The 27,618-nt window shown below is 56.4% G+C and overlaps 1 protein-coding gene across 2 annotated transcripts in view; it reads right to left on the bottom strand.

Moving 5' to 3' along the window:
- The window catches only part of LOC122922586 (tropomyosin beta chain-like), a 58,158-nt gene extending 36,271 nt beyond the window's left edge, over positions 1 to 21,887 (bottom strand). For both annotated transcript variants that reach the window (XM_044273256.1, XM_044273255.1), the window contains exons 1-2: positions 21,691 to 21,887; positions 3,953 to 4,078 (exon numbers count right to left, since the gene is read on the bottom strand). In XM_044273256.1, the coding sequence (XP_044129191.1) occupies positions 3,953 to 4,078; positions 21,691 to 21,804 (240 nt within the window). In that variant the 5' untranslated portion in view covers positions 21,805 to 21,887. The remainder of the gene's footprint in view (positions 1 to 3,952; positions 4,079 to 21,690) is intronic.
- Positions 21,888 to 27,618: the final 5,731 nt, after the last annotated feature.

Raw genomic sequence — 27,618 nt, 5'->3', positions numbered from 1 at the left:
ACAACTGAGGAGCCGCAGACACAACCGACAAAGCGCAGACACAACTGAGGAGCCGCAGACACAACTGACGAGCCGAAGACACAACTGACAAGTCGCAGTCACAACTGACGAGCCGCAGACACAACTGACGAGCCGCAGACACAACTGATGAGCCGCCGACACAACTGACGAGCCACAGACACCACTGAGGAGCCACAGACACCACTAAGGAGCCACAGACACCACTGAGGAGCCGCAGACACCACTGAGGAGCCGCAGACACAACTGAGGAGCCGCAGACACAACTGAGGAGCCGCAGACACAACTGAGGAGCCGCAGACACAACTGACAAAGCGCAGACACAACTGACAAAGCGCAGACACAACTGAGGAGCTGCAGACACAACTGACGAGACACAGACACAACTGAGGAACTGCAAACACAACCGACATAGAGCAGACACAACTGAGGAGCCGCAGACACAACTGAGGAGCTGCAAACATAACCGGCAAAGCGCAGACACAATTGACAAGTCACAACTGACGAGCCGCAGACACAACTGACAAGTCACAGTCACAACTGACGAGCCGCAGACACAACTGACGAGCCGCAGACACAACTGACGAGCCGCAGACATAACTGAGGAGCCGCAGACACAACTGAGCTGCAGACACAATTGAGGAGCCGCAGACACAACCAATGAAGAGCAGACTCAACTGAGGAGCTGCAGACACAACTGACGAGACACAGACACAACTGACGAGCCACAGACACAACTGACGAGCCGCAGACACAACTGACGAGCTGCAGACACAACTGACGAGCTGCAGACACAACTGACGAGCTGCAGACACAACTGACGAGCTGCAGACACAACTGAGGAGCCGCAGACACAACTGTGGAGCCGCAGACACAACTGAGGAGTCGCAGACACAACTGAGGAGCTGCAGACACAACTGAGGAGCCGCAGACACAACTGAGGAGCCGCAGACACAACTGAGGAGCTGCAAACATAACCGACAAAGGGCATACACAACTGACGAGCCGCAGACACAACTGACGAGCCGCAGACACAACTGACGAGACACAGACACAACTGAGGAGCTGCAAACACAACCGACAAAGCGCAGACATAACTGACGAGCCGCAGACACAACTGACGAGCCGCAGACACATCTGAGGAGCTGCAAACATAACCGACAAAGGGCATACACAACTGACGAGCCGCAGACACAACTGATGAGACACAGACACAACTGTGGAGCTGCAAACACAACCGACAAAGCACAGACACAACTGACAAGTCACAGACACAACTGAGGAGCCGTAGACTCAACTGAGGAGCCACAGACACAACTGACGAGCCGCAGACACAACTGAGGCCCCGCAGACACAACTGGCAAAGCACAAACACAACTGAAAAAGCGCAGACACAACTGACGAGATGCAGACACAACTGAAGAGATGCAGACACAACTGACGAGATGCAGACACAACTGACGAGATGCAGACACAACTGACGAGATGCAGACACAACTGACGAGATGCAGACACAACTGACGAGATGCAGACACAACTGACGAGACGCAGACACAACTGACGAGACGTAGACACAACTGACGAGACGTAGACACAACTGACAAGTCACAGACACAACTGAGGAGCTGCAGACACAACTGAAGTGCTGCAAACACAACCGACAAAGCGCAGACACAACTGACGAGCCGCAGACACAACTGACAAGTCACAGACACAACTGACAAGTCACAGAGACAACTGACAAGTCACAGAGACAACTGAGGAGCCACAAGCACAACCGACAAAGCGCAGACACAACTGAGGAGCCACAGACACAACTGACAAAGCACAGACACAACTGAGGAGCCGCAGACACAACTGACAAAGCACAGACACAACTGAGGAGCCGCAGACACAACTGACAAAGCACAGACACAATTGACAAAGCGCAGACACAACTGACGAGACACAGACACAACTGACGAGAAGCAGACACAACTGACAAAGCACAGACACAACTGATGAGACGCAGACACAACTGAAGAGACGCAGACACAACTGACAAAGCACAGACACAACTGAGGAGCCGCAGACACAACTGACAAAGCGCAGACACAACTGATGAGATGCAGACACAACTGACAAAGTGCAGCCGGAGATCAGTCCCTGCTCTCTGTATAAGGGCTCTTTCACACGAGCGGATGCCGTGCGAGTACAGCTTTATCTCATTGTGATTCTGTAGTAAAAAGATGCGCAGAGCATTATCAGTCATGTTACTGCTCCGTGTCTCTGCTGTCCGAAGCGGAGCTTGGCTCTCTTTCACGAAGTGGAATACCCGCACGGCATCCGTTTATGTGAAAGAGCCCTAAGAGCTGCTTCACACTCCGTGTGTAGGCGTGACCCTCCGACCTGAACGCTGCTCGTCTTGCAGGAGTGCACGGCAGTATACGGATTTATAATGCTGTGTGTCTCTGCCTGGCCTTACTCCCACAGGATCACACTGACAGCTTTATGTCACTATGATCCTGTAGGTCAGACTCTGCCAGAACTGCTGCTGCCGGGATCGGTGAGTGGAAGTTCCTTCATTTCTCCAACATGTGGAGCCCCCGGGACGGGTCTTTTCTTACTCTTCAATACCCATTTACATATTAGATAATAAATCATCGGATTATAGATATTGCACCAAATAATGAAGTTCTGGTCTAATTTACAGGTAGAAGCCACAGGGACAGTGTCGTGAGGAGCAATTCAGGAAATGTATTGATCAAAGAGGGACAGAGGGCCTTGGGTCAAAAAGAGGGAGACTTGGGAGGTGTGCTCCTGGTTCCTTATGTTCCAGAAGACTCCCCTGGATTTAGTATTCTGGGTTTTCGTCTTCTGACATTTGTTATCACATTGATCTCCTGGTTCTGACTCTTTGGCATGTTTTGGGTTTCTAATTTGCCTCTGGCATGCTTGTACTGTGTTGTCCGGCTTCCATACACCTACTCTTATATATTGTGTGTCAGTTTGTCCCTGTTTGTGTGTCCCCCTTCACATATTACAGTACAGGGACTGTCGTCCAGTTGTGGTCACTGCCTAGGGTGAATGTGCAAGTAGATATGGATAGTGGGTGCGGGTAGTTTAGGGCTGCACCATCCCTGTTTGTGTGTCCTCCTTCACATATTACAGTACAGGGACTGTCGTCCAGTTGTGGTCACTGCCTAGGGTGAATGTGCAAGTAGATATGATAGTGGGTGCGGGCAGTTTAGGGCTGCACTATCCCTGTTTGTGTGTGTGACGGTATTCATTATCCTGACTATGTGCATATGTAGTCTGGTGCAGAGGGGAAGGGATTGTCCAACTAGTGTGTGCTGCTGGACTGATTGACAGCCAGGTCAGGTGAAGCACCGGACTGAATCCTGGGTGCCGGTCCGGGCTTTGCCGACGCCTAACTATCTGCCAGCTGGACGGCAGCAGGGGGGATGAGGCCTGGGCCGGGATGAAGGCTTGCGACCTATTTGGGGAAAACAGGTTGACTAAATCCTGGACTTAACCTTTGGCGTGGACCTGTTGGTCTCTTTATGCAGAATCTGCAGCATGGTGTGAATGAACACCATGACTTTCAACTAAGGTGAAGCTGTTTACTGAGCTGTTAAACCTGCTTGTGTGAATAAAACCCTGCAGTTGGATCAAGAACTGTTTCTGTGCCTCTGTACTGTGTCCGCTCACCCTGCCTACCAGAGTATGTATGTATTGTGCATATGGAGAGTATGTACATGTATGTATTTGTGGATATGCGAGTGTATGTAGTTATTTACGTGTATGTATGCATGTGGATATGTCAGTGTCTGTGTGTATATATATATATATATATATGTGTGTGTGTGTGTGTGTGTGAATGTAAGAATCTATATTTATACTGTAGAGTGTGTGTGAGGGATGGTATCTATATATGACACAGATGACCACTTACATCAGAGGCCTTCTTCTCCGCCAGCTCCAGCCTCTCCTGAGCTTCCTTCACAGCCTCGGAGTACTTCTCCACCTCTTCTTCTGTGCCCTTCACCTTCTTCTGCATCGCCATCACCTCCTCCTCCAGCTGCAGAGACAAAGCACTTTGTATAAGTTCTCTTCAATACATCAGATAAAGGAAAGATGAACCCCAAAATGTCAGTGTGATCCCCTTCAATCCATTGTGTGCTGGGACCTACTGACCATCCAAGAACAGCAGATATCAGAGGCATGAAGGATTAGTTATGTTGGATTTCACAATGTCCAAAGGGGAGCAGAAAAGTGTAGAGGAGGACAAAGGAGGGGGCATGGGTTTCTGGAAGAGAACAGAGAGATCTGGAGGGGGACACTGGGGTCTGGAAGAGGACAGAGGGATTCGGAGGGGTTACATTGGGGTCTGGAGGAGGAAGAGGGATAAGGAAGGGTGACACTGGGGTCTGGAGAAGGACAGAGGTATCTGGAGCAGGACAGAAGGGTCTGGAGGAAGACAGAGGGGTCTGGAGGAGGACAGAGGGGTCTGGAAGGTGAAAGAGGGGTCTGGAGGGGGGACACTGGGGTCTGGAGAGGGAACACTGGGGTCTGGAGGGGGAACACTGGGGTCTGGAGGGGGAACACTGGGGTCTGGAGGGGGAACACTGGGGTTGGGAGTAGGACAGAGGGGTCTAGTGGAGGACAGAGGGTCTGGAGGAGGACAGAGGGTCTGGAGGAGGAAACACTGGGGTCCGGATGAGGACACTGGTGCACTGGAGGGGGGACACTGGAGTCTGGAGGAGGACAGAGCGGTCAGAAGGAATACAGAGGGGTATGGAGGGGGAACAGAGGGGTCTAAAGGAAGACAGAGGGGTCTGAATGAAGAAAGAGGGGTCTGGAGGAGGACAGAGGGGTCTGGAGGAGCACATTGGGGTCTGGAGGGGGAACACTGGGGTCTGGAGGGGGAAAACTGGGGTCTGGAGGGGGCACACTGGGGTCTGGAGGGGGCACACTGGGGTCTGGAGGGGGCACACTGGGGTCTGGAGGGGGCACACTGGGGTCTAGTGGGGGCATACTGGGGTCTGGAGGAGGCACACTGGGGTCTGAAGAGGGGAAACTGGGGTCTGGAGGGGGGACACTGGGGTCTGGAGGAGGACAGAGGGGTCTAGAGGAGGACAGAGAAGTCTGGAAGAGGACAGAGGGGTCTGGAGGAGGACAGAGAGGGTCTGGAGGGGGACAGAGGGGTCTAGAGGGGGACAGAGGGGTCTGGAGGGGGACAGAGGGGTCTGGAGGGGGGCAGAGGGGTCTGGAGGGGGGCAGAGGGGTCTGGAGGGGGGCAGAGGGGTCTGGAGGGGGGACTCTGGGGTCGGGAGTAGTGACACTGGGGTCGGGAGTAGTGACACTGGGGTCGGGAGTAGGACAGAGGGGTCTGAATGAAGAAAGAGGGGTCTGGAGGAGGACAGAGAAGTCTGGAGGACAGAGAAGTGTAGAGGAGGACAGAGGGGTCTGGAGGAGGACAGAGGGGTCTGGAGGAGGACAGAGGGGTCTGGAGGGGGAACACTGGGGTCTGGAGGGGGCACACTGGGGTCTGGAGGGGGCACACTGGGGTCTGGAGGGGGGACACTGGGGTCTGGAGGGGGGACACTGGGGTCTGGAGGGGGGACACTGGGGTCTGGAGGGGGGACACTGGGGTCTGGAGGAGGACAGAGGGGTCTAGAGGAGGACAGAGAAGTTTGGAGGAGGACAGAGAAGTCTGGAAGAGGACAGAGGGGTCTGGAGGAGGACAGAGGGGTCTGGAGGAGGACAGAGAGGGTCTGGAGGGGGACAGAGGGGTCTGGAGGGGGGACACTGGGGTCGGGAGTAGTGACACTGGGGTCGGGAGTAGTGACACTGGGGTCGGGAGTAGGACAGAGGGGTCTAGTGGAAGACAGAGGGTCTGGAGGAGGAAACACTGGGGTCCGGATAAGGACACTGGTGCACTGGAGGGGGGACACTGGTGCACTGGAGAGGGGACACTGGGGTCTGGAGGAGGACAGAGCGGTCTGAAGGAAGACAGAGGGGTATGGAGGGGGAACAGAGGGGTCTGAAGGAGGACAGAGGGGTCTGAATGAAGAAAGAGGGGTCTGGAGGAGGACAGAGGGATCTGGAGGAGGACACTACGGTCTGGAGGGGCACACTGGGGTCTGGAGGGGGCACACTGGGGTCTTGAGGGGGCACACTGGGGTCTGGAGGGGGGACACTGGGTTCTGGAAGGGGGACACTGGGGTCTGGAAGGGGGACACTGGGGTCTGGAGGAGGAAAGAGGGGTCTGGAGGAGGACAGAGGGTCTGGAGGAGGACAGAGGGTCTGGAGGGGGACAGAGGAGTCTGAAGGGGGACAGAGGAGTCTGGAGGGGGACAGAGGAGTCTGGAGGGGGACAGAGGAGTCTGGAGGTGGGACAGAGGAGTCTGGAGGTGGGACAGAGGAGTCTGGAGGTGGGACAGAGGAGTCTGGAGGTGGGACAGAGGAGTCTGGAGGTGGGACAGAGGAGTCTGGAGGGGGGGCCACTGGGGTCTAGAGGAGGACAGAGGGTATGGAGGGTTTGGAGGAAGACAGAGGGGTTGGGAGGAAGGACACTGGGGTCGGGAGGAAGGACACTGGGGTCGGGAGGAAGAACACTGGGGTCAGGAGGAAGGACACTGGGGTCGGGAGGAAGGACACTGGGGTCGGGAGGAAGGACACTGGGGTCGGGAGGAAGGACACTGGGGTCGGGAGGAAGGACACTGGGGCTGGAGGAAGGCAGAGGGGTCTGGAGGGGGAACACTGTGGTCTGGAGGAGGACAGAGCATTCTGAAGGCTGGTCTGGAGGAAGGACACTGGGGCTGGAGGAAGGCAGAGGGGTCTGGAGGGGGGACACTGGGGTCTGGAGGGGGGACACTGGGGTCTGGAGGAGAGATACTGTGGTCTGGAGGGGGGACACTGGGGTCTGTAAGGGGGACATTGGGGTCTGTAAGGGGGACACTGGGGTCTGTAAGGGGGACACTGGGGTCTGTAAGGGGGACACTGGGGTCTGGAGGAAGGACACTGGGGTCTGGAGGAAGGACAGAGGAGTCTGGAGGGGGGGATACAAGGGGGAACACTGGGGTTTACAGGAGGACAGAGGGTCTGGAGGGGTACATAAGGGTTTGGAAGAAGACAGAGGGGTCTGGAGGAAGACAGAGGGGTATGGAGGAGGACAGAGGGGTCTGGAGGGGGGACACTGAGTTCTGGAGGAGGACTGAGGGGTCTGGAGGGGGACACAACGGTCTAGAGGAGGACAGAGGGGTCTGAAGGGGGGACACTGGGGTCTGGAGGAGGACAGAGGGGCCTGGAGGAGTACAGAGGAGTCTGAAGGGGGGCAGAGGAGTCTGGAGGGGGACAGAGGAGTCTGGAGGGGGACAGAGGAGTCTGGAGGTGGGACAGAGGAGTCTGGAGGTGGGACAGAGGAGTCTGGAGGGGCAGACAGAGGAGTCTGAAGGGGGGACACTGGGGTCTGAAGGGGGGACACTGCGGTCTGGAGGGGGACACTGGGGTCTGGAGGGGGGACAGAGGAGTCTGGAGGGGGACAGAGGAGTCTGGAGGGGGACAGAGGAGTCTGAAGGGGGACAGAGGAGTCTGGAGGGGGACAGAGGAGTCTGGAGGGGGACAGAGGAGTCTGGATGGGGACAGAGGAGTCTGGAGTTGGGACAGAGGAGTCTGGAGGTGGGACAGAGGAGTCTGGAGGTGGGACAGAGGAGTCTGGAGGTCTGGATACTGGGGTCGGGAGGAAGGACACTGGGGTCGGGAGGAAGGACACTGGGGTCGGGAGGAAGGACACTGGAGCTGGAGGAAGGCAGAGGGGTCTGGAGGGGGGACACTTTGGTCTGGAGGAGGACAGAGCATTCTGAAGGCTGGTCTGGAAGAAGGACACTGGAGCTGGAGGAAGGCAGAAGGGTCTGGAGGGGGAACACTGTGGTCTGGAGGAGGACAGATCATTCTGAAGGCTGGTCTGGAAGAAGGACACTCGGGCTGGAGGAAGGCAGAGGGGTCTGGAGGAGGGACACTGGGGTCTGGAGGAGAGATATTGTGGTCTAGAGGGGGGGCACTGGGGTCTGGAGGGGGGACACTGGGGTCTGTAAGGGGGAGACTGGGGTCTGTAAGGGGGACACTGGGGTCTGTAAGGGGGACACTGGGGTCTGTAAGGGGGACACTGGGGTCTGTAAGGGGGACACTGGGGTCTGTAAGGGGGACACTGGGGTCTGGAGGAAGGACACTGGGGTCTGGAGGAAGGACACTGGGGTCTGGAGGAAGGACACTGGGGTCGGGAGGAAGGACACTGGGGCTGGAGGAAGGCAGAGGGGTCTGGAGGGGGAACACTGTGGTCTGGAGGATGACAGAGCATTCTGAAGGCTGGTCTGGAAGTAGGACACTGGGGCTGGAGGAAGGCAGAGGGCTCTGGAGGAGGGACACTGGGGTCTGGAGGAAAGATACTGTGGTCTAGAGGGGGGCACTGGGGTCTGGAGGGGGGACACTGGGGTCTGTAAGGGGGACACTGGGGTCTGTAAGGGGGACACTGGGGTCTGTAAGGGGGACACTGGGGTCTGAAAGGGGGACACTGGGGTCTGGAGGAAGGTCACTGGGGTGTGGAGGAAGGACACTGGGGTCTGGAGGAAGGACAGAGGAGTCTGGAGGGGGGACACTGGGGTTTACAGGAGGACAGAGGGTCTGGAGGGGCACATTGGGGTTTGGAAGAAGACAGAGGGGTCTGGAGGAAGACAGAGGGGTATGGAGGAGGACAGAGGGGTCTGGAGGGGGGGACACTGAGTTCTGGAGGAGGACAGAGGGGTCTGGAGGGGGACACAACGGTCTAGAGGAGGACAGAGGGGTCTGAAGGGGGGACACTGGGGTCTGGAGGAGGACAGAGGGGCCTGGAGGAGTACAGAGGGGTCTGGAGGGGGGACACTGCGGTCTGGAGGGGGACACTGGGGTCTGGAGGGGGGACACTGGGGTCTGGAGGGGTGACACTGGGGTCGGGAGTAGGACAGAGGGTCTGGAGGAGGAAACACTGGGGTCCGGATGAGGAAACTGGCGCACTGGAGGGGAAACACTGGGGTCTGGTGGAGGATAGAGAGTCTGGAGAAGGACAGTGGGTCTAGAGGGGGGACATTATGGTCTGGAGGAGGACAGAGCGGTCTGAAGGAGGACAGAGCGGTCTGGAGGGGGAACAGAGAGGTCTGAAGGAGGACAGAGGGGTCTGAAGGAGGACAGAGAGGTCTGAAAGAGGACAGATGGGTCTGAAAGAGGACAGAGGGGTCTGGTGGAGGAAAGAGGGGTCTATGGGTCTGGTGGAGGACGGAGGGGTCTGGTGGAGAACAGAGGGGTCTGGTGGAGAACAGAGGGGTCTGGAGGAGGACACTGGGGTCTGGAGGAGGACACTGGGGTCTGGAGGAGGAGACTGGGGTCTGGAGGAGGAGACTGGGGTCTGGAGGAGGAGACTGGGGTCTGGAGGAGGAGACTGGGGTCTGGAGGAGGACACTAGGGTATGGAGGAGGGACACTGGGGTATGAAGGAGGGACACTGGGGTATGAAGGAGGGACACTGGGGTATGGAGGAGGGACACTGGGGTATGGAGGAGGGACACTGGGGTATGGAGGAGGGACACTGGGGTCTGGAGGAGGGACACTGGGGTCTGGAGGAGGGACACTGGGGTCTGGAGGGGGGACACTGGGGTCTGGAGGGGGGACACTGGGGTCTGGAGGAGGGACACTGGGGTCTGGAGGGGGGACACTGGGGTCTGAACAGTGGAAACTGGGTCTGAAGAGGGGACATTGGGTCCAAAGAGGGGACCCTGGGGTCTGGAAGGGGGGAAAGAGGGTCTGGAGGGGGAACAGAGGTGTCTGGAGGAGGACAGAGGGGTCTGGAGGAGGACAGAGGGGTCTGGAGGAGGAGAGAGGGTCTGGAGGGGGGACACAGTGGTCTGGAGGAGGACAGAGGGGTCTGAAGGGGGACAAAGGGGTCTGGAGGAGGACAGAGGAGTCTGGAGGGGGGACACTGCGGTCTGGAGGAGGGAAACTGGGGTCTGAAGGAGTGAAAGAGGGGTCTGAAGGAGGGACAGAGGGGTCTGAAGGAGGGACAGAGGGGTCTGTTGGGGGACACAACAGTCTGGAGGAGGACAGAGGGGTCTGAAGGGGGGACACTGGGGTATGGAGGAGGACAGAGGGGCCTGGAGGAGTAGAGGGGTCTGGAGGGGTGACACTGCAGTCATGAGGGGGGAAACTGGGGTCTGAAGGAGTGAAAGAGGGGTCGTTAGAAGGGACAGACAGGCCTGGAGGAGGGACAGAGGGGTCTAGAGGGGGACAATGGGGTCTTGAGGAGGACAAAGGGGTCTGGAGGGGGATAGAGGGGTCTGCAGGGAGAAAACTGGGGTCTTGAGGGGGACAAAGGGGTCTGGAAGAGGACAGAGGGGTCTGGAGGAGGACAGAGGAGTCTGGTGGAGGACAGAGTCTGGAGGGGGGACACTGGGGTCTGGAGGGGGGACACTGGGGTAGGGAGTAGGACAGAAGGGACTGGAGGGAGGGGAACTGGGGTCTAGTGGAGGACAGAGGGTCTGGAGAAGGAAACACTAGGGTCCGGATGAAAACACTAGGGTCTGGATGAGGACACTGGCGCACTGGAGGAGGGACACTGGGGTCTGCAGGAGGACAGAGAGTCTGGAGTGGGACACTGGGTTCTGAAAGGGGGACACTGGGGTCTGAAAGGGGGACAGAGAGTCTGTAGGGGGACACTGAGTTATGGAGGAGGAACACTGGGGTCTGGAGGGGAGACACTGGGGTCTGGAGGTGGGACACTGGGGTCTGGAGGTGGGAAACTGGGGTCTGGAGGTGGGAAACTGGGGTCTGGAGGTGGGAAACTGGGGTCTAGAGGAGGAGAGAGGGTCTGGAGGTGGGACACTGTGGTCTGGAGGAGGAGAGAGGGGTTTGGTGGGAGACACTGCCTTTGGAGGGGGACAGAGGGGTCTGAAGGGGGGACACTGCGTTCTGGAGTGGGGACACTGCGGTCTAGAGGAGGACAAAAGGGTCTGGAGGGGGGACACTGAGTTCTGGAGGAGTACTGAGGGGTCTTGAGGGGTACACAACGGTCTAGAGGAGGATAGGGGGGTCTGGAGGAAGGACACTGGGTCTGGAGGAAGGACACTGGGGTCTGTAGGAAGGACAGAGGGGCCTGGAGGAGTACAGAGGGGTCTGGAGGGGGGACACTGCGTTCTGGAGTGGGGACACTGCGGTCTAGAGGAGGACAAAAGGGTCTGGAGGGGGGACACTGAGTTCTGGAGGAGTACTGAGGGGTCTTGAGGGGTACACAACGGTCTAGAGGAGGATAGGGGGGTCTGGAGGAAGGACACTGGGTCTGGAGGAAGGACACTGGGGTCTGTAGGAAGGACACTGGGGTCTGTAGGAAGGACACTGGGGTCTGTAGGAAGGACACTGGGGTCTGGAGGAAGGACACTGGGGTCTGGAGGAAGGACACTGGGGTCTGGAGGGGGGACACTGCGGACTAAAGGTGGACAGAGCGGTCTGAAGGAGGACAGAGACATCTGAAGAAAGACAGAGGGGTCTGAAGGAGGACAGAGGGGTCTGAAGGAGGACAGAGGGGTCTGAAGGAGGACAGAGGGGTCTGAAAGAGGGACACTGTGGTCTGGAGGGGGGACACTGTGGTCTGGAGGGGGGACACTGGGGTCTGGAGGGGGGACACTGCGGTCTGGAGGGGGGACACTGGGGTCTGGAGGGGGGACACTGGGGTCTGGAGGAGGACAGAGGGTCTTGAGGGGGGACACTGTGGTCTGGAGGAGGACAGAGGGGTCTGGAGGATGACAGAGGGGTCTGGAGGAGGACAGAGGGGCCTGGAGGAGGGACACTTTGATCTGGAGGAGGACAGAGGGGTCTGGAGTGGGAACTCTGGGGTCTGGAGGATTACAGAGGGGCCTGGAGGAGTACAGAGAAGTCTGGAGGGGGGACACTATGGTCTAGAGGAGGACAGAGGAGTCTGGAGGGGGGACACTGGGGTCTAGAGGAGGACAGAGGGTATGGAGGGGGTACACTTGGGTCTGGAGGTAGACAGAGGGGTCTGGAGGAAGACAGAGTGGTCTGGAGGAAGACAGAGGGGTCTGGAGGAAGGACACTGGGGTCTGGAGGAAGGACACTGGGGTCTGGAGGAAGGACACTGGGGTCTGGAGGAAGGACACTGGGGTCTAGAGAAAGGACACTGGGGTCTGTAGGAAGGATACTGGGGTCTGGAGGAAGGACACTGGAGCTGGAGGAAGACAGAGGGGTCTTAAGGGGGGACACTGTGGTCTGGAGGAGTACAGAGCGGTCTGAAAGAGGACAAAGGGTCTGCAGGAGGACAGAGGGGTCTGGAAGAGGACAGAGGGATCTGGATGAGGACAGAGGGATCTGGATGAGGACAGAGGGATCTGGATGAGGACAGAGGGGTCTGGAGGGGGACACTGGGGCCTGGAGGAGTACACAGGGGTCTGGAGGGGGGACACTACGGTCTGGAGGGGGAAACTGGGGTCTGAAGGAGTGAAAGAAGGGTCTGAAGGAGGGACAGAGGGGTCTGAAGGAGGGACAGAGGGGTCTGGAGGGGGACACAACGGTCTGGAGGAGGACAGAGGGGTCTGAAGGGGGGACACTGGGGTTTGGAGGAAGACAGAGGGGCCTGGAGGAGTACAGAGGGTTCTAGAGGGTGGACACTGCGGTCTGGAGGTTGGAAACTGGGGTCTGAAGGAGTGAAAGAGGGGTCTTTAGAAGGGATTGAGGGGCCTGGAGGAGGGACAGAGGGGTCTAGAGGGGGACAATGGGGTCTGGAGGAGGACAAAGGGATCTGGAGGGGGATAGAGGGGTCTGGAGGGAGAAAACTAGGGTCTGGAGGGGGACAAAGGGGTCTGGAGGAGGACAGAGGGGTCTGGAGGAGGACAGAGGAGTCTGGAGGAGGACAGAGGAGTCTGGAAGGGGGACACTGGGGTCTGGAGGGGGGACACTGGGGTAGTGAGTAGCACAGAGGGGACTGGAGGGAGGGGAACTGGGGTCTATTGGAGGACAGAGGGTCCAGAGGAGGACACTGGGGTCTGGAGAAGGAAACACTAGGGTCCGGATGAGGACACTGGCACACTGGAGGGGGGACTCTGGGGTCTGGAGGAGGACATAGAGTCTGGAGTGGGACACTGGGTCTGGAGGGGAGACACTGGGGTCTGGAGGTGGGACACTGGGGTCTGGAGGGGGGAAACTGGGGTCTAGATAAGGAGAGAGGGTCTGGAGGTGGGACACTGTGGTCTGGAGGAGGACAGAGGGGTTTGGTGGGAGACACTGCCTTTGGAGGGGGACAGAGGGGTCTGAAGGGGGGACACTGCGGTCTAGAGGAGGACAGAAGGGTCTGGAAGGGGGAAACTGAGTTCTGGAGGAGGACTGAGGGGTCTTGAGGGGGACACAACGGTCTAGAGGAGGATAGAGGGGTCTGGAGGAAGGACACTAGGTCTGGAGGAAGGACACTGGGGTCTGTAGGAAGTTCACTGGGGTCTGTAGGAAGTTCACTGGGGTCTGTAGGAAGGACACTTGGGTCTGGAGGAAGGACACTGGGGTCTGGAGGAAGGACACTGGGGTCTGGAGGAAGGACACTGGGGTCTGGAGGAAGGACACTGGGGTCTGGAGGGGGGACACTGGGGTCTGGAGGGGGGACACTGCGGACTAAAGGAGGACAGAGCGGTCTGAAGGAGGACAGAGATGTCTGAAGGAAGACAGAGGGGTCTAAAGGAGGACACAGGGGTCTGAAGGAGGGACACTGTGGTCTGGAGGGGGGACACTGTGGTCTGGAGGGGGGACACTGTGGTCTGGAGGGGGGACACTGTGGTCTGGAGGGGGGACACTGTGGTCTGGAGGGGGGACAGAGGGGTCTGGAGGAGGACAGAGGGTCTGGAGGGGGGGAAACTGTGGTCTGGAGGAGGACAGAGGGGCCTGGAGGAGGACAGAGGGTTCTGGAGGGGGAACACTGGGGTCTGGAGGATGACAGAGGGGCCTGGAGGAGTACAGAGAAGTCTGGAGGGGGGACACTATGGTCTGGAGGGGGGACACTGCGGTCTAGAGGAGGACAGATGAGTCTGGTGGGGGACACTGGGGTCTAGAGGAGGACAGAGGGTATGGAGGGGGTACACTTGGGTCTGGAGGTAGACATAGGGGTCTGGAAGAAGACAGAGTGGTCTGGAGGAAGGACACTGGGGTCTGGAGGAAGGACACTGGGGTCTGGAGGAAGGACACTGGGGTCTGGAGGAAGGAAACTGAAGCTGGAGGAAGACAGAGGGGTCTTAAGGGGGGACACTGTGGTCTGGAGGAGTACAGAGCGGTCTGAAAGAGGACAAAGGGTCAGGAGGAGGACAGAGCGGTCTGGAAGAGGACAGAGGGATCTAGATGAGGAGAGAGGGGTCTGGAGGGGGACACTGGGGCCTGGAGGAGTACACAGGGGTCTGGAGGGGGGACACTGCGGTCTGGAGGGTGGACACTGCGGTCTGGAGGGGGAAACTGGGGTCTGAAGGAGTGAAAGAAGGGTCTGAAGGAGGGACAGAGGGGTCTGAAGGAGGGACAGAGGGGTCTGAAGGAGGGACAGAGCGGTCTGGAGGGGGACACAACGGTCTGGAGGTGGACAGAGGGGTCTGAAGGGTGGACACTGGGGTTTGGAGGAAGACAGAGGGGCCTGGAGGAGTACAGAGGGGTCTAGAGGGTGGACACTGCGGTCTGGAGGGGGGAAACTGGGGTCTGAAGGAGTGAAAGAGGGGTCTTTAGAAGGGAGTGAGGGGCCTAGAGGAGGGACAGAGGGGTCTAGAGGGGGACAATGGGGTCTGGAGGAGGACAAAGGGGTCTGGAGGGGGATAGAGGGGTCTGGAGGGAGAAAACTAGGGTCTGGAGGGGGACAATGGGGTCTGGAGGAGGACAGACGGGTCTGGAGGAGGACAGAGGAGTCTGGAGGAGGACAGAGGAGTCTGGAGGAGGACAGAGGAGTCTGGAGGGGGGGACACTGGGGTCTGGAGGGGGAACACTGTGGTCTGGAGGGGGGACACTGGGGTCTGGAGGGGGGACACTGGGGTAGGGAGTAGGACAGAGGGGACTGGAGGGAGGGGAACTGGGGTCTATTAGAGGACAGAGAGTCCGGAGGAGGACACTGGGGTCTGGAGAAGGAAACACTAGGGTCCGGATGAGGACACTGGCGCACTGGAGAAGGGACATTGGGGTCTGGAGGAGAACAGAGGATCTGGAGGGGGGACACTGGGGTCTGGAAGGTGGACACTGGGGTCTGAAAGGGGGACACTGAGGTCTTAAAGGGGGACACTGGGGTCTGAAAGGGGGACACTGGGGTCTGAAAGGGGGACACTGGGGTCTGAAAGGGGACAGAGGGTATGGGGGGGACACTGGGGTCTGGAGGGGGGACACTGGCGTCTGGAGGGGGGACACTGGGGTCTGAAAGGGGACAGAGGGTATGGGGGGGACACTGGGGTCTGGAGGGGGGACACTGGCGTCTGGAGGGGGGGACACTGGGGTCTGGAGGGGGGACACTGGGGTCTAGAGGAGGAGAGAGGGTCTGGAGGTGGGACACTGTGGCCTGGAAGAGGACAGAGGGGTCTGGTGGGAGACACTGCCTCTGGAGGGGGACAGAGGGGTCGGAAGGGGGGACACTGTGGTCTGGAGGAGGACAGAGGGGCTTGGAGAAGTACAGAGCGGTCTGGAGGGGGGACACTGCGGTCTTAAGTGGGGACACTGCTGTCTAGAGGAGGACAGAGGAGTCTGGAGGGGAAACACTGGGGTATAGAGGAGGACAAAGGGTCTGGAAGGGGGAACTCGGGGGTCTGGAGGAAAACAGAGGGGTCTGGAGGAAGGACACTGGGGTCTGGAGGAAGGACACTGGGGTCTGGAGGAAGGACATTGGGGCTGGAGGAAGGTAGAGGGGTCTTGAGGGGGGACACTGCGGACTAAAGGAGGACAGAGCTGTCTGAAGGAGGACAGAGGGGTCTGAAGGAGGACAGAAGGGTCTGAAGGAGGACAGAAGGGTCTGAAGGAGGACAGAGGGGTCTGAAAGGGGGACACTGTGATCTGGAGGATGGACACTGTGGTCTGGAGGGGAAACACTGGGGTCTGGAGGGGGGACACTGGGGTCTGGAGGGGGGACACTGGGGTCTGGAGGGGGGGACACTGGGGTCTGGAGGGGGGGACACTGGGGTCTGGAGGGGGGACACTGGGGTCTGGAGGAGGACAGAGGGGTCTGGAGGGGGAACACTGGGGTCTGGAGGAGGACTGAGGGGTCTGGAGGAGGACTGAGGGGCTTGGAGGGGGGACACTGGGGTTTAGATGAAGGACACTGGGGTTTGGAGGAAGGACACTGGGGTCTGGAGGAAGGACACTGGGGTCTGGAGGAAGGCAGAGGGTTCTTGAGGGGGGACACTGTGGTCTGGAGCAGGACAGAGCGGACTGAAAGAGGACAGAGAGGTCTGAAGGAGGACAGAGAGGTTTGAAGGAGGACAGAGAGGTACACAACAGTCTGGAGGAGGAGGACAGAAGTGTCTGAAGGGGGACACTGGGGTCTGGAGGAGGACAGAGGGCCCTGGAGAAGTACAGAGGGGTCTGGAGGAGGGGCAGAGGGGTCTTAAGAAGGGACGGAGGGGTCTGGAGGAGGACAGAGGGTCTGGAGGGGGACAAAGAGGTTTGGAGGGGGATAGAGTTGTCTGGAGGGAGAAAACTGGGGTCTGGAGGGGGTCAAAGGGGTCTGATGGAGGACAGAGGGATCTGGAGGGGGGCACTGGGGTCTGGATGGGGTACACTGGGGTCTGGAGGGGGGACACTGGGGTCTGAAGGAGGGACACTGGGGTCTGAAGGAGGGGTCTGGAGTCTGGAAAGGGACAGAGCGGTCTCAAGGATGACAGAGGGGTCTGGAGGGGGGTACAGAGGGGTCCGGAGGAGGACAGAGGGGTCTGGAGGAGGACAGAGGGGTCTGGAGGAGGACAGTGGGGTCTGGAGGAGGATAGAGGGGTCTGGAGGAGGACAGAGGGTCTGGAGGAGGACTCAGGGGTGTGGACGAGGACTGAGGGGTCTGGACGAGGACTGAGGGGTCTGGACGAGGACTGAGGGGTCTGGACGAGGACTGAGGGGTCTGGACGAGGACTGAGGGGTCTGGACGAGGACTGAGGGGTCTGGACGAGGACTGAGGGGTCTGGAGGAAGGACACTGGGGTCTGGAGGAAGGACACTGGGGTCTGGAGGAAGGACACTGGGGCTGGAGGAAGGACACTGGGGCTGTAGGAAAGCAGAGGGTTCTTGAGGGGGAACACTGTGGTCTGGAGGAGGACAGAGCGGTCTGGAGGAGGACAGAGGGGTCTGGAGGAGGACAGAGGGGTCTGGAGGAGGACAGAGGGGTCTGAAGGAGGACAGAGGGTCTGAAGGAGGACAGAGGGGTCTGAAGGAGAACAGAGGGGTTTGGAGGAGGACAGAGGGGTCTGGAGGAGGACAGAGGGTTCTGGAGGAGGACAGAGGGGTCTGGAGGAGGACACTGGGGTCTGGAGTGGGGAAACTGGGGTCTGAAGTGGGAAAACTGGTGTCTGAAGAGGGGACACTGGGTCTGGAGGGGGGCAGAGGGTCTGGAGGGGGGACACTGGGGTCTGGAGGGGGGATAATGGGGTCTGGATGGGGGACACTGGGGTCTGGATGGGGGAAACTGGGGTCTGGATGGGGGAAACTGGGGACTAGAGGAGGAGAGATTTTCTGGAGGGGGGACACTGGGGTCTGGAGGGGGGACAATGGGGTCTGGAGGGAAGACACTGGGGTCTGGAGGAGGGACACTGGGTTCTGGAGGAGGACAGAGGGGTCCTGAGGGGGGAAACTGAGGTCTGGAGGAAGGACACTGGGGTCTGGAGGAAGGACACTGGGGTCTGGAGGAAGGACACTGGGGTCTGGAGGAAGGACACTGGGGTCTGGAGGAAGGACACTGGGGTCTGGAGGAAGGACACTGGGGCTGGAGGAAGGACACTGGGGCTGGAGGAAAGCAGAGGGTTCTTGAGGGGGAACACTGTGGTCTGGAGGAGGACAGAGGGGTCTGGAGGAGGACAGAGGGGTCTGAAGGAGGACAGAGGGGTCTGAAGGAGGACAGAGGGGTCTGAAGGAGGACAGAGGGGTTTGGAGGAGGACAGAGGGGTCTGGAGGAGGACAGAGGGTTCTGGAGGAGGACAGAGGGGTCTGGAGGAGGACACTGGGGTCTGGATTGGGGAAACTGGGGTCTGGAGTGGGGAAACTGGGGTCTGAAGTGGGAAAACTGGCGTCTGAGGAGGGGACACTGGGTCTGGAGGGGGGCAGAGGGTCTGGAGGGGGGACACTGGGGTCTGGAGGGGGGATAATGGGGTCTGGATGGGGGACACTGGGGTCTGGATGGGGGAAACTGGGGACTAGAGGAGTAGAGATTTTCTGGAGGGGGGACACTGGGGTCTGGAGGGGGGACAATGGGGTCTGGAGGGAAGACACTGGGGTCTGGAGGAGGGACACTGGGTTCTGGAAGAGGACAGAGGGGTCTGGAGGGGGGAAACTGGGGTCTGAAGGAGTGAAAGAGGGGTCTGGTCCATTATATCCCCTCTATATTACACTACATCTTATACAGCAGATACATTGTATCCATTATATTACCTCTATATCACACTTCATCTTATACAGCAGATACATTGTATCCATTATATCCCCTCTATTTTACACTACATCTTATACAGCAGATACATTGTATCCATTATATCCCCTCTATATTACACTACATCATATACAGCAGATACATGGTATCCATATCACCACTATTTTACACTACATCATATATAGCAGATACATTGTATCCATTATATCCCCTCTTTATTACACATCATATACAGCAGATACATTGTTTCCTTTATATCCCCTCTATATTATACCTCATATACAGCAGATACATTGTATCCATTATATCACCACTATTTTACACTACATCATATACAGCAGATACATTGTATCCATTATATCACCTCTATATTATACCTCATATACACCAGATACATTGTATCCATTATATCCCCTCTATATTACACTACATCATATACAGCAGATACATTGTATCCATTATATCCCCTCTATATTACACCTCATACACAGCAGATACATTGTACCCTCTCTATATCACAGTACATCATATACAGCAGATACATTGTATCCATTATATCCCCTCTATATTACACAACATCATATATAGCAGATACATTGTATCCATTATATCTCCTCTATATTATACCTCATATACAGCAGATACATTGTATCCATTATATTCCCTCTATATTACACCTCATATACACCAGATATATTGTAGCCATTATATCCCCTTCATATTACACTATATCATATACAGCAGATACAGTGTATCCATTATATCACATCTATATTACACCTCATACACAGCAGATACATTGTATCCATTATATCCCCTCGATATGACACTATATTATATATAGCAGATACATTGTATCCATTATATTCCCTCTATATTTCACTACATCATATACAGCAGATACATTGTATCCATTATAGCCCCTCTATATTTCACTACATTATATATATCAGATACATTGTATCCATTATATACCCTCTATATTTCACTACATTATATACAGCAGATACATTGTATCCATTATATCCCATCTATATCAAACTATATCATATACAGCAGATACATTGTATCCATTATACCCCCTCTATATTGTATACAGCAGATACATTGTATCCATTATATCCCCTCTATATTACACTACATAATTTACAGCAGATACATTGTACACTCTCTATATTACAGTACATCATATACAGCAGATACATTGTATCCATTATATCCCCTCTATATCACACTACCTCATATACAGCAGATACATTGTATCCATTATATCCCCTCTATATCACATTACATGATATACAGCAGATACATTGTATCTATAACATCACCTCTACATCACACTACATCAAATACAGCAGATACATTGTATCCATTATATCCCCTCTATATCACACTACATCATATACAGCAGATACATTGTATCCATTATATCACCTCTATATCACACTACATCATTTACAGCAGATACATTGTATCCATTATATCACCTCTATATCACACTACATCAAATACAGCAGATACATTGTATCCATTATATCCCCTCTATATTATACACAGCAGATACATTGTATCCATTATACCCCCTCTATATTACATCTCATACACAGCAGATACATTGTATCCATTATATCCCCTCTATATCACACTACATCATATACAGCAGATACATTGTATCCATTATATCACCTCTATATCACACTACATCAAATACAGCAGATACATTGTATCCATTATATCCCCTCTATATTATACACAGCAGATACATTGTATCCATTATATCCCCTCTATATTATACACAGCAGATACATTGTATCCATGATACCCCCTCTATATTACACCTCATACACAGCAGATACATTGTATCCCCCTGTATATTATACTCTATCCTGTAGGGCAGACACCCGGAGGTCTTCTCCTCATAGGTCCCAGGCTCAGGCCCCGTATATGGGGGTCCTCTGCAGTCCCTCTGGTCACCAGCAGGGGGCGCTACGTGACAGCTGAAGAGTCCGCTGCCAGGACAGTGTCCATTTGATTGTAAGCTCCTGGGCTTTGCTGAGCTCCCATCCGCTGCTTGGAGTCTAGAATGTCAGCTCTGCAGTCCAGAGATAGGAAGCGGGTCCTGAGAAGAGTAGTAATGCTCCGGATGGTGGGGGCAGTAGTGTTAGGATAGTTGGAGTAGTAGTATTTGCTGTATATAACTAGGAGTGGTAGTATGATAGTAGAAGTAGTAGTATGAGACTAGGAGTAGTAGTATGACACTAGGAGTAGTAGTAGTGTGTTACTTTGGGGAGTAGTATAATACTAGGTGTAGTAGTATAATACTAGGAGTAGTAGTATGATACTTTAGGTAATAGTCTCACACTAGGAGGTGTAGTATGACACTAGAAGTAGTAATGTGTTACTTTGGGGAGAAGTATAATACTAGGAGTAGTAGTGTGTTACTTTTGGGAGTAGTCTCACACTAGGAGTAGTAGTATGATACTAGGAGTAGTAGTATAATACTAGGAGTAGTAGTATGATACTTTAGGGAGTAGTCTCACACTAGGAGTTGTAGTATGACACTAGGAGTAGTAATGTGTTACTTTGGGGAGTAGTATAATACTAGGAGTAGTAGTGTGTTACTTTTGGGAGTAGTCTCACACTAGGAGTAGTAGTATGATACTAGGAGTAGTAATAATGTGTTACTTTGGGGAGAAGTATAATACTAGGAGTAGTAGTGTGTTACTTTTGGGAGTAGTCTCACACTAGGAGTAGTAGTATGATACCAGGAGTAGTAGTATAATACTAGGAGTAGTAGTATGATACTTTAGGGAGTAGTCTCACACTAGGAGTTGTAGTATGACACTAGGAGTAGTAATGTGTTACTTTGGGGAGTAGTCTCACACTAGTAGTTGTAACTGTATGACACTAGAAGTAGTGGTATGATACTTTAGGGAGTAGTCTCACACTAGGAGTAGTAGTGTGTTACTTGGGGTAGTAGTAGCAGCAGCACAGCAGGCGTAGCAGTAGTTCCCTGGGTTGGGGGTTGTAGTACCTGCTTGCAGCGGTCCTCCGCCTGCTTCTTGTCGCCCTCCGCCTGCTCCGCCCGGTCTATGGCGTTCTCCTTGTCCAACTTCAGCATCTGCATCTTCTTCTTGATGGCGTCCATGGCGGCGGGTTAGAGCGGCGGCTGCGGGTGAGAACGGGCGGCTGCGGGTGAGAACGGGCTCAGGGGGCTGGAGGAGCTCTGCCCGGAATCCGAGCTTTATATCCCGGGGAACAAACACCGCCCCGTCCGATCGTCAGAGCCATGTAGGGCAGAGAGTGCGGAGCAGAGGGGGGAGAGAATGGGGGGGGGGAGAGAATGGGGGGAGAGAGGGGGGGAATGGGGGCGAGAGGGGGGACGGGGGTGAAGGAGGAGAGAAGGGGGAAGAGGAGAAAAGAGTGGGAGAGGAGGAGAGAATGGGGGGGAGAGGAGGAGAGAATGAGGGGAGAAGAGGAGAAAAGAGGGGGAGAGGAGGAGAAAATGGGGGGAGAGGAGGAGAAAATGGGGGGAGAGGAGGAGAGAATGGGGGGGAGAGGAGGAGAGAAAGGGGGGGAGAAGGGGAGAGGAGGAGAGAAGAGGGGGAGAGGAGGGGAAAGAATGGGGGAAAGGGAAAAGAATAGGGGGGGAGAGCAGGAGAGAATGGGGGGGAGGAGAGAATGAGGGGAGAAGAGGAGAAAAGAGGGGGAGAGGAGGTGAAAATGGGGGGAGAGGAGGAGGAAAATGGGGGAGAGGAGGAGAGAAGGAGAGAATGGGGGGGGAGAGGAGGAGAGAAGGGGGGGAGAAGGGGAGAGGAGGAGAGAAGAGGGGGATAGGAGGAAATAATGGGGGAAAGGGAAAAGAATAGGGGGGGAGAGGAGGAGAGAATGGGGGGGAGAGGAGGAGAGAATGAGGGGAGAAGAGGAGACAAAGAGGGGGAGAGGAGGAGAAAATGGGGGAGAGGAGGAGAGAAAGAGAGAATGGGGGGGAGAGGAGAAGAGACTGGGGGGAGAGGAGGAGAGAGAAGAGGGGGAGAGAAGGAAAGGATGGGGGAAAGGGAAAAGAATAGGGGGAGAGGAGGAATGAATGAGAGGAGAAGAGGAGAAAAGAGGGGGAGAGGAGGAGAGAATGGGGGGAGGAGGAGGAGAAAATGGGGGGAGAGGAGGAGAGAATGGGGGGAGAGGAGGAGAGAAAGGGGGGAGAAGGGAGAGGAGGAGGAGAGAGAAGAGGGGGAGAGGAGGAAAGAATGGGGGGAAAGGGAAAAGAATAGGGGGGAGAGGAGGAGAGAATGGGGGGGAGAGGAGGAGAGAATGAGGGAGAAAGAGGAGCAAGAGGGGGAGAGGAGGAGAAAATGGGGGGAGAGGAGGAGAGAAAGGGGGGGAGAAGGGGAGAGGAGGAGAGAAGAGGGGGAGAGGAGGAAAGAATGGGGGAAAGGGAAAGAATAGGGGGGCGAGGAGGAGAGATATGGGGGGGAGAGGAGGAGAGAATGAGGGGAGAAGAGGAGACAATGAGGGGGAGAGGGAGGAGAAAATGGGGGGAGAGGAGGAGAGAAAGAGAGAATGGGGGGAGAGGAGAAGAGACTGGGGGGAGAGGAGGAGGAGAAGAGGGGGAGAGAAGGAAAGGATGGGGGAAAGGGAAAAGAATAGGGGAGAGGAGGAATGAATGAGAGGAGAAGAGGAGAAAAGAGGGGGAGAGGAGGAGAGAATGGGGGGGAGGAGAGGAGGAGAGAATGAGGGGAGAAGAGGAGAAAGAGGGGGAGAGGAGGAGAAAATGGGGGGAGAGGAGGAGAAAATGGGGGGAGAGGAGGAGAGAAGGAGAGAATGGGGGGGGGGGAGAGGAGGAGAGAAGGGGGGGGAGAAGGGGAGAGGAGGAGAGAAGAGGGGGATAGGAGGAAATAATGGGGGAAAGGGAAAAGAATAGGGGGGGAGAGGAGGAGAGAATGGGGGGGAGAGGAGGAGAGAATGAGGGGGAGAAGAGGAGACAAGAGGGGGAGAGGAGGAGAAAATGGGGGGAGAGGAGGAGAGAAAGAGAGAAGGGGGGAGAGGAGAAGAGACTGGGGGGAGAGGAGGAGACAAGAGGGGGAGAGAAGGAAAGGATGGGGGAAAGGGAAAAGAATAGGGGGAGAGGAGGAATGAATGAGAGGAGAAGAGGAGGAAAAGAGGGGGAGAGGAGGAGAGAATGGGGGGAGAGGAGGAGGAAATGGGGGGAGAGGAGGAGAGAATGGGGGGGAGAGGAGGAGAGAAAGGGGGGGAGAAGGGGAGAGGCAGGAAGAGAAGAGGGGGAGAGGAGGAAAGAATGGGGGAAAGGGAAAAGAATAGGGGGGAGAGGAGGAGAGAATGGGGGGGGGGGAGGAGAGAATGAGGGGAGAAGAGGAGGAAAAGAGGGGGAGAGGAGGTGAAAATGGGGGGGGAGAGGAGGAGAGAAAGAGAGAATGGGGGGAGAGGAGAAGAGACTGGGGGGAGAGGGGGAGAGAAGAGGGGGAGAGAAGGAAAGAATGGGGGAAAGGGAAAAGAATAGGGGGGAGAGGAGGAATGAATGAGAGGAGAAGAGGAGAAAAGAGGGGGAGAGGAGGAGAGAATGGGGGAGAGGAAGAAAAAATGGGGGGGAGGAGGAGGAGAGAAGGAGAGAATGGGGGGGGAGGAGAAAATGGGGGGAGAGGAGAAGGGGAGAGGAGGAGAGTACAGTGGGAGAGGAGGAAAGAATGGGGGAAAGGGAAGAGAATAGGAGGGAGAGGAGGAGAGAATGGGGGGGAGAGGAGGAAAGAATGGGGGGAAGGGAAAAGAATAGGGGGAGAGGAGGAGAGAATGGGCGGGGAGAGGAGGAGAGAATGGGGGGGAGAGAGGAGGAGAGAATGAGAGGGAAGAGAATAGGGGGGAGAGGAGGAGAGAATGAGAGGAGAAGAGGAGGAAAGAGGGGGAGAGAGGAGGAGAGAATGGGGGAAGGGGAAGAGAATGGGGGTAAAGAAGAGGGGCGAGAGGAGGAGAGAATGGGGGGGAGAGGAGGAGAGAGAGTGGGGCAAAAGAGGAGAGAATGGGGGGAGAGGCAAGAGAGAATGGGGGAGGAGGAAAAAATGGTGGGAGAAGAGAATGGGGGGGAGGAGAGGAGGAGAGAAAGGGGGGTGAGAATACGGGGGTAGAGGATGAGAGAATGGGGAGAAAGAAGATGGGGGAAAGGAGGAGAAAATTTGGGGGGAGGAGAGAATGGTGGGAATAGGAGGAGAGAATGGGGGGAAAAGGAGGAGAGAATGGGGGGAGAGGAGGAGAGATTGGGGGGAGAGGAGGGAGATTGGGGGGAGAGGAGGAGAGAATGGGGGGGAAGAGGAGGAGAGAATGGGGGAGAGAAGAGGGGGAGAGGAGAAGAGAATAGGGGGAGAGGGGGAGAGGAGGAGAGAATGTGGGGGAGAAAAAAAATGGGGAGAGGAGGAGAGAAAGGGGGGAGAGAAGGAGAGAAGAGGGGGAGGAGGAGAGAATGGGGGGAGAGGAGGAGAGAAGAGGGGGAGAGGAGGAATGGGGGGAGGAGGAGGAGAGAATGGGGGGAAAAGGAGGAGAGAATAGAAGGGGAGGAGGAGAGAAGAGGGGGAGAGAATGGGGGGGAGAACAGAATGGGGGAGACAATGGGGGAGAGGAGGAGAGAATAGGCAGGAGATGAGGAGAAAATGGGGGAGAGGAGGAGGAGAGAGAAGAGGGGAGAGAATGGGGGAGGAGAACTGTATGGGGAAGAGAATGGGTTGGAGAGGAGGAGAGAATGGGGGTAGTGGATGAGAGAATAGGTGGGAGAGGAGGAGACAATGGGGAGAGTGGAGGAGAGAATGGGGGGAGAGAAGATGGGGAAGGGAGGAGGAGAGAATTGGGGGGAGAGGAGAGAAAAGGGGGAGAGGAGGGGAGAGAATGGGGGGAGAGAGAATGGGGAAGAGAAGAGGAGAGAATGGGGGAGGGAAGAATGGGGGAGAAGAGGAAAGAATGGGGGAATGGGGGGAGAGAAGAGGGGGAGAGGAGGAGAGAATCGGGGGGTGAGGAGAGAACTGAAGGAGAGGAGGGGAGCAAATGGGCATAGAGGAGGAGAGAATGCGAGGAGAGGAGGAGAGAATGGGGGAGAGGAGGAGAGAATCGGGGAGAGGGGGAGGAGAATGGGGGAGAGGGGGAGAGAATGGGGGAGAGGAGGATGAGAATGCGGAGAGAGGGGGAGAGAATGCGGAGAGAGGGGGGAGAGAATGGGGGAGAGGAGGAGAGAAGGGGCGAGAGGAGGAGAGAATGGGGGGAGAGGAGGAGAGAATGGGGAAGAGGAGGAGAGAATGGGGAAGAGGAGGAGAGAATGGGGGAGAGGAGGAGAGAATGGGGGAGAGGAGGGGAGAATAGGGGAGAGGAGGAGAGAAGAGGGGGAGAGGAGAGAATGGGGGAGGAGGGGGAGAGGAGGAGAGAATGGGGGGAGTGGGGGAGAGGAGGAGAGAATGGGGGAGAGGAGGAGAGAATTGGGGAGAGGAGGAGAGAAGAGGGGGAGAGGAGGAGAGAAGAGGGGGAGAGGAGGAGAGAATGGGGTAGAGTGGGAGAGAAGAGGGGGAGAGGAGGAGAGAATGGTGGAGAGGGGGAGAGAATGGTGGAGAGGAGGAGAGAATGGGGGAGAGGAGGAGAGAATGGGGGAGGAGGAGGAGAGAATGGGGGGGAGAGGAGGATGAGAATGGGGGAGAGAATGGGGGAGAGGAGGAGAGAATGGGGGAGAGAATGGGGGAGAGGAGGAGAGATTGGGGGGAGAGGAGGAGAGAATGGGGGGAGAGGAGGAGAGAATGGGGGAGAGGAGAGGAGAGAATGGGGGAGAGGAGGAGAGATTGGGGGGAGAGGAGGAGAGAATGGGGGAGAGGAGGAGAGAATGGGGGAGAGAGGAGGAGAGAAGAGGGGGAGAGGAGGAGAGAATGGGGGAGAGGGGGGAGAGAAGAGGGGGAGAGGAGGAGAGAATGGGGGGAGAGGAGGAGAGAATGGTGGAGAGGAGGAGAGAATAGGGGGGAGAGGAGGAGAGAATGGGGGAGAGGGGGAGAGAATGGGGGAGAGGAGGACGAGAATGGGGAGAGAGGGGGAGAGAATGGGGGAGAGGAGGAGAGAATGGGGGGAGAGGAGGAGAGAATGGGGGAGAGGAGGAGAGAAGAGGGGGAGAGGAGGAGAGAATGGGGGAGAGGGGGAGAGAAGAGGGGGAGAGGAGGAGAGAATGGGGGGAGAGGAGGAGAGAATTGGGGAGAGGAGGAGAGAATAGGGGGAGAGGAGGAGAGAATGGGGGAGAGGGGGAGAGAATGGGGAGAGGAGGAGAGAATGAGGGAGAGGAGGGTATATAGAGAAGGTAATGGAGGTTTGTAAATCACTGGTCTTAATAAATTTTCCCCTATTTCAATCCCGCATTTCTGCCGTGCACCCATCCCGCCTGCGTTCCTGCCGTGCACCCATCCCACCTGCGTTCCTGCCGTGTACCCAACCCGCCCACGTTCCTGCCGTGTACCCATCCCACCCGCATTCCTGCCGTGCACCCATCCCGCCTGCGCTCCTGCCGTGCACCCATCCCACCTGCGCTCCTGCCGTGTACCCATCCCGCCCGCGTTCCTGCCGTGTACCCATCCCGCCCGCGTTCCTGCTTGCATTACTGCCGTGTACCCGTCCTGGTTCCTGCCTTGTTCCTGAATCCAGCACTACGCGTCCACGGACTCTTCTTGAGTCTCCAGTTGGGTTCTGCCATTATCAGCAGGTCCAGTATTGGAGACTGTTCAGATTGCGTCTGTGATTGGAGTTTAATTCCCGGTTTCCACATGATCAGTATAAGTGACTGTTCAGACTGTACCTGCGGTTTTGGTGCATTTTCTGTGCCTATAGCCTCAGGTGCTTTCACAAGGGCCCCGAGTAGGTCAGCTGGGACTATCTAAGGAGGTAGCGGTCTGTTTGCTCCCCTGTGGCAAAGGCCAGATTCCTGTTCGTGGGTGAAGAG

Source organism: Bufo gargarizans, unplaced genomic scaffold, assembly GCF_014858855.1.
Source record: "Bufo gargarizans isolate SCDJY-AF-19 unplaced genomic scaffold, ASM1485885v1 fragScaff_scaffold_519_pilon, whole genome shotgun sequence".
NCBI classification, from domain to species: domain Eukaryota; kingdom Metazoa; phylum Chordata; class Amphibia; order Anura; family Bufonidae; genus Bufo; species Bufo gargarizans.
Note: the sequence above shows the minus strand (reverse complement) of the source record. Positions and strands in the feature narration are given on the sequence as shown.